Source organism: Echiichthys vipera, assembly GCF_963691815.1.
Source record: "Echiichthys vipera genome assembly, chromosome: 18".
In the NCBI taxonomy this organism is placed as follows: Eukaryota; Metazoa; Chordata; class Actinopteri; order Perciformes; family Trachinidae; genus Echiichthys; species Echiichthys vipera.
Window position 1 is genome coordinate 22825732 of NC_139843.1, and position 13525 is coordinate 22839256.

General features: G+C 41.0%; 1 protein-coding gene across 1 annotated transcript in view; it reads right to left on the bottom strand.

The window, feature by feature from the left end:
• Positions 1 to 5714: 5714 nt before the first annotated feature.
• Positions 5715 to 13525, bottom strand: part of ca10a (carbonic anhydrase Xa) — a gene marked incomplete at its 5' end in the record, with an annotated part of 322140 nt that continues 314329 nt past the window's right edge. Inside the window, 3 exons of the mRNA XM_083932762.1 lie at positions 5715 to 5851; positions 9469 to 9643; positions 9883 to 10037. Coding sequence (XP_083788888.1) covers positions 5829 to 5851; positions 9469 to 9643; positions 9883 to 10037 — 353 coding nt within the window. The 3' untranslated portion in view covers positions 5715 to 5828. The remainder of the gene's footprint in view (positions 5852 to 9468; positions 9644 to 9882; positions 10038 to 13525) is intronic.

Genomic DNA, 13525 nt, shown 5'->3' on the forward strand with positions numbered 1-13525 from the left:
AATAAGCCTTTCATCATCTCTGGCTAGTGTTGATCAGGTCGGCCTTTGTTTAACTGTGTTCATTGTTGTTTAGCCATGATTTCAAATAAGAATTCGCCCATAGACTATTACGAGGGGAACAACCTGAGCGCTAGTTAAAGTCCAATTCATTCATTCATTCATCTTCAACCGCTTGTGGGGGCTGGAGCCGAACCCAGCTGACATCGGGCGTGAGGTGGGGTACACCCTGGACAGGACGCCAGTCTATCACAGGGCACATAGAGACGAACAGCGACAGACAACCATTCACACCTACGGGCAATTTTAGACTCATCAATTAACCTAACACCTGCCTCTCTTTGGACTGTGGGAGGAAACAGGAGAACCCGGAGAAAACCCACGCAGACACAGGGAGAACATGCAAACTCCACACAGAACTGGGAACCTTCTCGCTGTGGGGCGACAGTGCTAACCACTACACCACCGTGTCGCCCTCTAGTTAAAGCCCAAGTTACACAAAAATAACTTATTGAGTTGAAATCCTTTACTGACAGCTTGTTCCTCATCTGCGCCCCTCGTGATGTGAGACGTCTGCGGACTCCTCCAGGGCCAGGTTGGGCAGCCCAGCTTCTGTCTCCCTGTCACCCTCCACCTGTGGCACAGCTTAGGCATCTGCCTGACATTGTAGCTCCGAGAAGGTGCTCGCGACCCGGCATGCTAGGGACAAGGCATATCTGGAGCTGCAGAGGGTGTGGAGGTGGGAGGGCGATATGGCTCACAGGACAGTGGCGGACCACTCTTGTCATCATAGCTATGCACAGGAAACCTCTGTGGAAACCACTCTAGTTCATAGCAGTGATGCTGCATATACCCCAATTAATATATCATATTTATTAGGGGTTGACAAAAATTGTATTTATTTAGAAATTGCAGTTCTAATATTATCTTCTTATCTTATGGATTCAAAAGCAATCCGTAACTTCCAAAAATATTTTTTTTCACAAACTCTATTTCGGTCTCACGGTGCGCACTTCGTGGTTTCCGTAGAACACATTTTCCTCTGTGTGTTTACATTATTGGAATCAGTTGATACCTTTTTCAAAAAATAAAGAACAATCTTATACTCTCATGCCATATTTTGCCAAACTGCTTATATTAACTCTAATTTATGAACAGAGAATCATTTTGAATCAAAAATTGATTCTGAATTGAACCATGACAACAAGAATCAGAATCAAATTGAATCATGAGACACCCAACGATTCCCACCACTGACATTTGTGATATATAAATTCAAACGTTTGTCATCTTGTGAGGCCCCTGGTAGGCTATTTGGTCAGAGGCCCGGCCTTAAGCCAGGCATCAATGCCTCATTTGCACAGAGCTCAAGCAAACGGCAATTCATTTGGGTACCTCCATCATCTCAGATGTGAAACCCATCTTTATTTCAGTCCAGAATTGCCTTGAAAAAATGAAATTTTTGCAGCAGATTTAAGACAGACCGTGTGGACCAGGCCCCAAGAAAGTTCTATTTGACATAGTGGTAACGGTGTAATTACAACTTTCAGGTTGGTCGCATGATACCATGGGGCCCAAAACAACTTTTTCCTGTTGACTTACATGTAGGGTTGCCAACTCCCTAAAAAGAAAATAAGGGACACCTTATTGGCAGGGCCGGCTGCCTTCATTTTTCCTGGTGTAGTGAATCTTTTTAGCCATTTTTTTGTATATGTGAAGCAATTCTTTTTTTACTATTTGACCAAAACCTGAAGTGAATTAGATGCATATTTGAGTGATATAAACAGAGTAAAACCTGTAAACAAAAAACACTTGTGCCTCAAAGGCCGTGACTGTAGCCTACAGTTGTAATCAGTCTATTTTTTTTTTCCGTCTGTACTTCTTCTGAGCTCTTGCTGCAGCCACCAGCTGTTTGTCTATCAGTGCCACAGAGTAAAACTCTGAGCAAGACATTTAGAGTGACAATGAGCTCTCCTTTAATTCATTATTAATAATTATTGTTTTTAATGTATGTATTAGTTTGATGTATTATTTATCTACTTAATGTACTCATCTAGCAATTGTACTTTCTTATTACACAGAAAATAATATTGTTCTATATTTCTCCATACAATTCAGACATTCATTGTACTTTCCCATATTAACCTTAACCAGAGGGTTAAAATCATTATTTACATACCATATCTGCCTCTGGCCTTGCCTGGTGGACAATAAATTGGTCTGGGGTTCACCTTGCTTTGGTGTCCCTTATGTTTCTTGTGTGCCCACTGCCCATGACCGGAAGCCTGTGTCACAGCGCAGTGCGCTTCATAGATGGTATTGTGCACTTTTTCCACCCATGTTTTTCCTTCTAACCATTCCTCTCAGTATTTTTGCATTCTTTTCTGTTTTTTTCTCGGAGGACTAGTTGCACTGCTGCTAAAAGATGTGCTGCCCGAGACCTGTAAAGTACTGTTGGCATCACTGCCGTCCATGCTGCTTTGTTGTCTTCTGATATCTTCTTCGCAAGCGACAGTACCTCGACCAATGAGATGAGCGGGATTCTGGTTCGTCATACTCATGTGTGAGTGTGCTGTCAGCTCATTGGTCACAGAGCAGGAGCGATACCGTTTTTTAAAGGGACGGTTGGCAACCCTACTTACATGGCTAAAGAGACATTGTTAAATCTGTGGACACATTTTTTGGAATGTCACAAACTTCGCAAAATGACCTGTATTAATATGAGAATTTGATCCATTCAGTCCAATAACATTTGGAAAGTCTAGAAGAGGAGCATGATTAAATTATTTATTCCCCATTCAAGTTGGACCAAAGTTCTAAACCATAAGTATCCAGCTTGGTCGGCACAAGTCTTGAGTGTGTCTGCTCTATGGGCTCAACAGTGCAGGAGTAGTCATTCAGGTATCTTTAGCCACAGAAGTTGAACTTTTTTGGCTTCATGTGCCACTGAGCAGCTTTCATATGAATAAACGGGGCTGCGCCTCCAACACTGTGTCCAGTTTTCTTTATACATGGTATGTAATTTATAGCTTTTTATGCTAACATACTGTGGAAATAGCAAATAAGCTACCAGGTTTCATTCAATTCCAGACCTGCAAACTCCCAAGAGGTGAAAAAGGTTGAATAACGATTTCAAAATTGTAAGTTAGCACTGCAAAAACGTGTCTTTATCCATGAAAAAGAAGACAATGCTGTTATCTTGATTGGTTTAAAGACCCGAAGTGTTGCAGCAAAGATGTTTTATTGTAGCAAAGATGTTTTATTGAGAGGATGATCGGGACAGCTCAAGAGACTTCTGTGGTCTCACTCCAGTTTGTGGAAAATTAGCACTGGATTAACACTGGATGCCGAAAAAAACAAATACTATGTGGTGGCGTTTCTAACTAGCCATGGGATGTATTTCTTTGTGTGCTTACTCTGTATACTCCACAAAATTACGGACACAAAAGAAAACTATGGTAAAGAGGCGCAAGGTACCACTGCCTGTCGTATTACACAACACTTATAACCACCAGCAACCACAGGTGTTGCAAAGAGAAATAGCTTAAATCTTAAGGATTATAATTGTAAAGCCGGGCTCAGTCAGTGTTGTAGTATCAAATCAAAGTTGTTGGATTGGGTTGAGGTCAGGAATTGGCTTTGTCGGTTGAATCTGGAGAATGAGCAGAACACCGCCATCTAGTGTCTCAGGATCATGGTCGCAACAACAACAAATAATTCCAGCAGTTGGGTTGCCAGGTTCATGGCCGAGTGTGTCAGCGATCAGCCTGCTCCATGTCAGTGATGAATCATACAGAGTATCCACTCATTTGGACTAATCAATTCATTTGACAACAGTGTTAGCCAACGTTAGCCAGTCTTCAACTGGAAGTCTTTCTTTGAGTGGTGTGTAATCCATTAGCTAGCTCTCAACTCAAAATGATGGCAACCTGTAATGTCCAAAGGTATTGGCTGGTACAATGGAAACAGAACGTGACAGAAAGTCATTGTAAAACCCATTAAAACAATTTTTAAATATTAATGGGCGCCTCCCTAGGGAGGTGTTCCAGGCACGTCCAGCTGGGCGGAGGCCTCGGGAAAGAGCCAGGACCAGGTGGAGAGATTATTTCTCCACACTGGCCTGGGAACGCCTCTGGATCCCCCAGTTAGAACTGGTTAATGTGGCCCGGGAAAGGGAAGTTTGGGGTCCCCTGCTAGAGCTGCTGCCCCCGCGACCCGACCCCGGATAAGCGGTTGAAGATGAGATGAGATGAGATAAATATATTTTTTTATGGAAAAATCTACCCCTCAAAACGCCTGTGGGTGTATTATTTTTTTAAAACAATATAGCTTTTAATAAAGATTCTACATATTCAACCTTTAACTATCCATATTCTAAACAACCTATTGCTTTGTTCCACTGACACGAGGGGTGCTCCAACTTTTGATAACCCCCTAATAAACCAGTTGTCTTTTTCCCCTGTGGAGAGAGCAACACTGTGAGGCAGAAAACAATGGACGGGACCCGTATTGTTCGGCATGCACCCTCATCAGACGAGGAGGTTCCTCTTGTCCTTGTCTCCTGACAACCGCTCATGTGATTTGATAGACTATGACAGCTCACGTTAATCCTGACGGAGCTTTCTGTGCATAGCTGATAAGTTTCAGATGTATCAGGCAAACAATGGAAAGAAAGCCAGACATCTGTATCAGCAGAACACCATCCCATGCCATTCATTTAGAGGCTCTGTCAAGAAGCCCTGTGTTATCTGAGTGTAATCTCTGAGCACTGCTGTTTCTGTGATGGCGCTGTTATTGAGCCTCAGAGGAGGAATGTTGACATATCAACACATTTAATATGGAACAGTACAAAACAGATACAATAAGTCAGATCCTCATATAGTGAAGCATTTTCCAAAGTGAACTTTCCAGACACATTTATTGGGCTGATAACATTACTCAAACACAGTGTATGACCATTGTAAACAATAAAACAGAAAAAAGGCATCAGCTCAGACTGAGAACTGCTCCAGAATTCAAAGTGCGCCAAGCTTTTTAAAATTCTCAACTTTTTTTTTTTAAATCTTCTTAATATATCTTTTGAATGTTAAGTCATTACTTTTCTTTACATATTCACTTTTCTGCAGTATTGATAATTATAATATGTACAAACAAGGCCAAGACACTGGTTGTTCTGAGGCCATAAGAAAGCCTGTAAATATTTGCTCGTCTCCTGTGACATGACTCTGATTTTGGAAAATGACAAGGTAAGGCTGTGTTCCCTCTCGGTTGGTTTTGCCGATTGCATGCCTGGTTGGTGACTGAAATGAAAAGTCTGTATGAGACAATGTGTTGACCACTTCGTCTTGACCGGCGGGATAGGGGCAGTGACTTAGTCCTTGGATTTTCCCACTGATATCAACATTTTTATGTACAAAGGCTTTAAAGTCCCAACGTTGTCCTATTCGTTGGGAGGCAATCAAATAAATGCTTCCACATTATTTTTTTTGTTTCCAAGTGTCTTTTTTGGTTTTCTCCCAAAAACATATTGGTATCAAAATGTCCGTATAGATATAGTTGTAGATTAGGGGAAAGAATTGTTAGCATGTGTTAGATCGAGGGTTCAAACTGTTCTTCAATGTATGAAAAGAAGAGTCACTTTGCTCGCAATACAAAGTTCCTTAATTCGTATAATGTCCGGTGTTGTTTGTCTTTATACAATGCCATGAAATAATCTTAGATGAGATGCAGCCTTAAGCCCGGTTTCACATCTTTCCATTCTCCTTCCTCCCCTCCTCGCCTCGTCCCGCTCTCCATCTCTGACACTTGTCTCCATGCTCATCCAAGGGAGGCTACTTTAGCAACCATTCGTTCACTGGAAGAGAGGAGAAAGACAGGAGTGAGAATACTGATTTATATATGCGGCACTCTGCACAGATCAACTGTTCTTTAGCCTTATTCGCCCCCCACCCGTCCCCTACATAATATTTCATATTTTGCAGTTACATACTGGGGGGGGGGGGGGGGGGGGGTCAAGGGTAGTCCCATTGGGTTTTGAGAAAATTCTACCCAAAATGAGGCGGTGCCAAGAACACAAGTAAACATTGTAATGTAATAAAAAGAGGTGTCTTGCTGTCACATGAAAGATAATTTATCGGTAAACCAAAGTTCATTTAAGTGTAACTCCCATGGTGTTTTTGTGCACTTAAATACATCAAATAAGCCATAGGGACATTTTTTTTTCTTGTAACAACTATTGACTCAATTGAATCAGGTAGAGTCGCTAACAGCTGGACGTGGCTAACACTGATTAGCTCGGGGAAGTACGGTGAAGGCATTAAAACGTCTTTTTTAACCACTAATACTGCTCGAAATAACAGAAAACCTCTGCAGCAGCATGAGAAGAGTCTCTATACAGAAAACAAAGCACCAATGGGCTCCTTCCTTTGGGATTGACTTTGGTAATCCACTTGAATGGACTTTACTATGAGAGGAGCTGGTACAGGGGCCAGTAGGTAAGTCTTTAAAACACTCTTTTAATAAACTCTGGGTTCACTAACTACGTTGTTGGTGCTATGTTTTCTGTGTAGGGACTCTTCTCATGCTGCTGCAGAGGTTTGCTGTTATTTTGAGCAGTATTAGTGGTTAAAAAAGACGTTTGAATGCCTTCACCATACTGCCCCGAGCTAATCAGTGTTAGCAACGTTCGGCTGTTAGCGACTCTACTGGATTTCTCTGTTAATAGTTAATATACAAAAAAAACTGTCTCGATGGCTTATTTGATGTATGTAGGTGCCGAAAAAGACCATGGGATGATTTTGCGCCGGAATTACACTTTAAAGAAATTTCCATAACTCTACCTCTGTAAAAGATTATTTACATTATTAAATGTAAACATTCACTCTTTGAAAACATTTGGAATCCTTTTAAACAATATATAAAGAATTTCCATATTTTTTCCATATTCCGTAGTAATGTGATGAATGTCACCGGCGAGGTGTAAATATAACTGCTCCTCTGCAGATGCCTTTTTTAAATGCTTTTAACACATAGTCTGTTCCATTTCATGTTCTTTATCTTTGAGTTTGACACAATGTTGATATAAGTATGACATGAATATAAAAACATAACCCATGTGGAAAACAGACGATTTTTTCTCTTTTCTCCTTTTTAATTTACAGCTTCTTATTTTTTTATATTGTTGAGCATTTTATTCATACTTTCCTAGTGGAAGTAAGTTGAAAAATATAAATAACAATATTGATATAAAAAAACCCTTTACATTACTACACAGTTCAATGCGATTATCGGGTGTTGAAAAAAAGTCAACATTCACAGCATGATAAGCCCTCCAAACATCCCTGACTTCTCATTCAGTGACCCTGATGATCTGATGAGAGGAGGAGTGTTGCTCCTGCTCTAAAGGTTGACCTTACACAAATCACCAAAGAGACAGATTTTCCCTTTCAATGAGACCCCCCCCCCCCCTCCATCCCCACCTCCCCACTTTCTCTTGAAGGTCTTTAAATCTCTGATCAATAAAATAAACAGGTCTGCTTTTGTGATTTTTTGGGTTTGCTCTCTGAGGGTCTCCGGTGAGTGCATTTGTTTCAGGATCACGAGAGCCTGAGGCGGGCAGAGAGGGTTGAAATCTCCCCACAGCTGCTGCACGGAATAAGAATTCCATCTTTTAAGGCGGTCGAGCAGAGCAGTACACAAACAGAACGAGAGAGAGATACAGACAGAAAGACAATCGTGGTTTGTGTCGGCCACAGTACAGTAAATCTCAAGCTAAAAAATAAATGACACAATGAATAGCAGGGTTTGGGGGCTATAGCTCTTGCCTTTAGTGTATTTACTCTTCAGGAGTGAAATTCAACATTCTGTGCAGCAGTTGCCCTCATATATTGGCTGAAACGGAGGGGGAGAGATGACAGACTGCAGCAGCAGCTCCCAGGCTGCAGTGAGCTGTGACAAGCCTCCAACCACCAGATCTGTCAGTCAGGGCCAAACAGGTGTTCTGTCTGTCCAGACTTTTCTCTCCCTCCTTCGTTTTAGCACATCAATCTGCGCTCTGCTCAGTCCCAGCTCTGCACTCACATCTCATAGTGATTTTATTAATTACAATAGAGAGCATAGATCAAGCAATGACCCTCTGGAATCTAATCCAAAACAAATGACATCAGAGGCATTCTGGAGCAATATTTACCCTGAAGATGAGAGTTTGGTGAGTAATAATTTGTCATGCTAACTGACCATAAACTCTCTCTTGTCAGTTTGTCTAAAGTTCACAGGGCGTATAATTGTGAGTTTATACATTGGACACAAACCTAAGGTTGGTGGCTGTCCTGTGTAACTGCAGCAACTAGTTTGCCGATCTGGTTTGGAATAAGACTCTGCAGAGTGTGTGTAGTGGAGGAACAGCACAGGTCTCTCAAGTTTCGAAGACAGGCAAGAGTGGCATTCTCCCGTCATCACTGCCCAGATTGGCTGGCTGCTGGTAAGTGGCAGCTCAACCGAGAGCTCTAGAGGAAAAGAGCTTGAGTCCTGCCGGTGCCATAGTGAGAGCGGCGCTACTGCGCTGCAGCATATAATAAATTACTTTTCCACGTGAGAATGTGTGGTGGGAATGCCTGACCAAAGACCAAAAACAGTGACTGTCATGCTAAGTGCATGACATTTGAGAGGACTGCAGCATGTGGGGACTTTGGTGGTACAGCAAAGGTATAAGATATAGGATAAAAATCCTAGAGAAAACGAGAGCGTACCTATGTTTCCCGGGTCCTATGTTCCCCGCTTTCTATGGGACTGGGGAATTGGATGTTCCCTGCTTGTCACAGAAAAGGTCCTATGTTCCCCGGTCTGTTATTTTTTTCAAAATCAGTGCCAAATTCCATGGCAAATATGCCTAAGTAGACCCTAACACTACCCCCTAACCCTAACCATAACCATAACCCCTAACCCTAACAAAATGCTGAATTAAATCAATGAAGGCAGGGGCTTATGTGACTGGGGAACATAGGGATGACCCCAAGAAAACACTGACATAAATGAAATATAGGGTAGTTTAAGATGGCTAATGTTGAGTTACAGCTAGCTGACTTAATTTAGCTTGTTAGTTTACTGTAAGCTAAGCTAAGGTTGGCCAGCTGGCATGAATCTGCTACGGGTTGCGCCGTGGCGTTGGCTAAAGGAGTGACTAGCAAACAGGATGCTGACTGTAGTTCACTTGACGGCCACCAGTGTTGCTAACAAGAGGAGATTTCTGAAAGTTACACAGAGAAAAGTGTTTAAAGTAAAATGAGAAAACTTTTAAGGATGCTAATATTATGAGCAATATTGTGTTCCTCACTGGAAACACAGATGTGCCTGCAAAATTAGATTGAAGATATAATTTCTACATGAAATTAAGTTAATATGAAAGTAGAAATGTCAGAGATGGAGAAGGGGGCAATAACGTGGCAGCAAAGTGGATTAAGTTATCATTTCTACCTCGGTATTGGAGCTTCTGAGCCCTGTTGTTGGGGCAGTCTTTGCCCTGCATGCTGAAGTTGATATTGGTGCGGATGCAGCGGTTGTTCAGCGGCTGCACAGGACGAACGTTGTCACTCATGCTCAGGAAGATCTGAGACGGCTGGTTCTGGCTCAGCAGGCGCAAGGAGTGCATCTTTGATGAAGACAGAGAAAGGGACAGGGTAGAGAAATTAGTTATATGTTCATGATAATGTGAGCCAGGCATTTGGATCCCCTGCATTAGTTTCCAGGTGGGACTGTATGGAGCATTAGAGTGTTGGATTAAAAGCCTCAGTGCTGCGCTGATGTGTTTCACAGGCAAAACAATAGTTAGAGAGAAGGTGCTCTGCTGAGATGGACAATCCCCAGGGAAGTGTATGAGCTGTGTTTCACCTGCATGCGTGTGAGGTACACCGGCTTGTTCATCAGGAGCCATGTGGCGGTCTCGAAGCATGGAGGGATGGTCATCGATCCATCATACGTGATGAAACTAATTGTCTCCGGGTAAATCTCCTCTATGTTCAGGTTGGTCAGGAGATACGCATCATCTGTAGAAAGAAACACAGAAGACAAAAACAAGACACTCTACTGTAATTTCAATTTGTACCAAAGTTACGAAAAACAAATAAGAAAAAGAACAAATTGTATTAGTGATCCCATTACCTAAAGATTTATCTTCAATCTAAGAGTACATTTTCTCAGATTTCACAAGTATAAAGAAAATAAAGAAAACCTTTAAAGTTCTTTCTCTAATCACTTGGGACCCCTCAGATGCATCTTGGGACACATTTGGGGTTCTGGGGTCGTCGTACAAAAACTTCCTGTCTTAATTTCAGAAACAGGAAGAGTCTAAGATAGTATTTTTTTTAAATTTGTCAGTACAGCAGCACACTAACTTTTGGAATCCTTTATTATCTAACGCTCATCCTGTCTTATCTCAAGTTAGGAAACCCTAAATACTCAATCTAGCATCAGTTATCAATTGTTATGCCTGTTACCTAGCAACAAACACTACTTTTCTTATATTGTCACCACTTATCCTGTTTTTCACTACTCTCTCCCAATTCATCCGTATTTCTCCTGATTTATGACACATTTTCTATAAAATTTGTAGCTGTATCGTAGCTGCTATTGCCACTACTCATCATTGATCATGTTTGCCACCATAATTATTATCATTTTCATATTCTGTCACCTTAGCTGTGCTTGTTTCAACTATTCTGTTGTATTAATTGCCTTAACATATACGTTATATTCACATTACTATAAATATTATAGTTACTGTTAGGCTTTGCTTGCATCTCTGGAAGTGTGTCTGTCTGTCTCTCTCTGTCCATCTGTGTGTCTTTTCTCTCTTTCTCTCTCCTTTTCTTCCTCCCCAACCGGTCAAGACAGATGGCCGTCCTCCACAGAGCTGGGTCTGTCTGACGTTCCTGTCTGTTATAGGGAAGGTTTTCGTTGCTACTGTACTCTACAGAGGAATTGTTGGGTCTATGTAAATCATAAATAAGTCATTGAGTGTGGTCTTTACCTACTCTGTAAAGTGTCCTGAGATAACTTTTGTTATGATTTGACACTATAAATAAAATCGAATTGAATTGAATTGAATTTTATCAGACCATTATTTAATAACTTTTGAATTTATATTACAGGACTACTCACCTCTAGGCAAAAGTTTCTACACTAGATGTTTATCTGATAGTGCTATAACTAAATTTAAGGAATCGATTCCATCTGCATTTAATTTAATGCCTTAACCTAATATTCAAGACTCCTGCACTAACGTTAGTTTCTCTGAAATTGATCACCTTGTTGACAGTGTTGCAGGCTCACTACGAACAACCCTTGATTCTGTTGCTCCATTAAAAAAGAAGATAATGAAACAGAGGAAGTAAGCTCCGTGGTATAACACAAACCTGTGAATTAAAACAAGTATCGCGAAAATTAGAAAGTAAATGGCGCTCTACTAAATTGGAGGAATCTCGCTTAGCTTGGCATGAAAGTCAAAAAACATATAGGAAGGCCCTCCGTAATGCCAGAGCAGTCTATTACTCATCTTTAATAGAGGAGAATAAGAACAATCCTAGATTTCTTTTCAGCACTGTAGCCAGGCTGACAGAGAGCCACAGCTCTATTGAACCATGTATTCCTATAACCCTCAGTAGTAGCGACTTCATGACCTTCTTTAATGACAAAATTATAACTATTAGAGACAAAATCATCTCGCTTGGCATAGATTTTTCTTCAAACCCAGGAACCAACTGTATGACCAGATATGTTCTTGGACTGCTTTTCTACAGTCGACCTTTACACATTAACATGTACTATTTCAGCATCAAAGCCCTCTACTTGTCTCCTAGACTCTATCCCAACTAGGTTACTTAAAGAAGTGTTACCTATAGTTAGCATTCCTGTACTAGATATGATTAACATGTCTTTATCAGCAGGTTATGTACCACAGTCTTTTAAAGTAGCTGTAATTAAAGCTTTTCTTAAAAAGCCCAGTCTTGATCCAGAGGTACTAGCCAACTATAGACCTATATCTAACCTTCCTTTTCTCTCTAAGATCCTCGAGAAATTAGTCACCAATCAGCTGTGTGACTTTTTACATAATAATGAGTTATTTGAGGACTTCCATTCAGGATTTAGAATGAATTATAGCACTGAGACAGCACTGGTAAAAATTACTAACGACCTTCTTATAGCTTCAGACAAAGGACTTGTCTCTTTACTTTTACTAGATCTTAGTGCTGCCTTCGACACTATTGACCATCACATCCTGCTACAGAGACTGGAGCATCTAATTGGCATTAAAGGAACCGCACTGAGCTGGTTTAAGTCATATTTATCAGATAGATCACAGTTTGTACATGTTAATGACAAATCCTCCATTCACACTAAAGTTAGTCATGGAGCCCCACAGAGTTCTGTCCTTGGACCGATTCTATTCACCTTATATATGCTTCCCTAAGGAAATATTATAAGGAAGCACTCCATAAACTTTCATTGTTATGATGATGATACACACTTATATTTGTCGATCAAACCAGATGAAACCCATCAGTAAGATAAACTTCAAATGTGCATTAAGGAAATAAAAAGCTGGATGACCTGCAATTTTCTGATGTTAAACTCAGATAAAACTGAAGTCATTGTACTTGGCCCCAAAGGCCTCCGAAACTCTAAAGCTAAAGACATTGTTACTCTGGATGATGTTGTGTTGTCCTCCAGCACCACAGTAAGGAATCTGGGGGTTGTTTTTGATCAGGATATGTCCTTCGATTCTCACATAAAATTTACGACAAGGACTGCATATTTTCACCTGCGTAATATTGCGAAAATTAGGAACATTGTGTCTCAGAAAGATGCAGAAAAACTAGTCCATGCATTTGTTACTTCTAAGCTAGACTACTGCAACTCCTTATTATCAGGCTGCTCCAATAAGTCTGTTAAGAGTCTCCAGTTGGTCCAAAATGCTGCATCTCGTGTACTAACTAAAACAAATCGAAGAGAACATATTTCTCCTGTATTAGCTTCTCTGCACTGGCTACCTGTAAAATCTAGAATATAATTTAAGATCCTTCTCCTTACCTATAAAGCTCTTCTTGGTCAGGCTCCATCGTATCTTAGAGAGCTCATAGTACCGTATTACCCGACTAGATCACTGCGCTCTGAGAATGCAGGGCTACTTGTCGTTCCTAGAGTCTCCAAAAGTAGAATGGGAGGCAACGCCTTCAGCTACCAAGCTACTCTCCTGTGGAACCAACTCCCAAGTGTTGTTCGAGAGACAGACACTGTCCCCCATATATAAGAGTAAACTTAACTTCCTTTTTGATAAAGCTTACAGCTAGGGCTTACGAGCCCTTAGCAATGTTGTTATTTTTAAGCTGATTTTGTTCTGCTCAATTATGCTGCTATAGGCCTAGTCTGCCAGGGGATAACACTTTTCCAGATAATCTGAGTTTCTCTCCTCTCTTTCTGTATCATTCATGTCTCGTCAATGCATGTTACTAATTCAACTTCTTCCCCGGAGTTG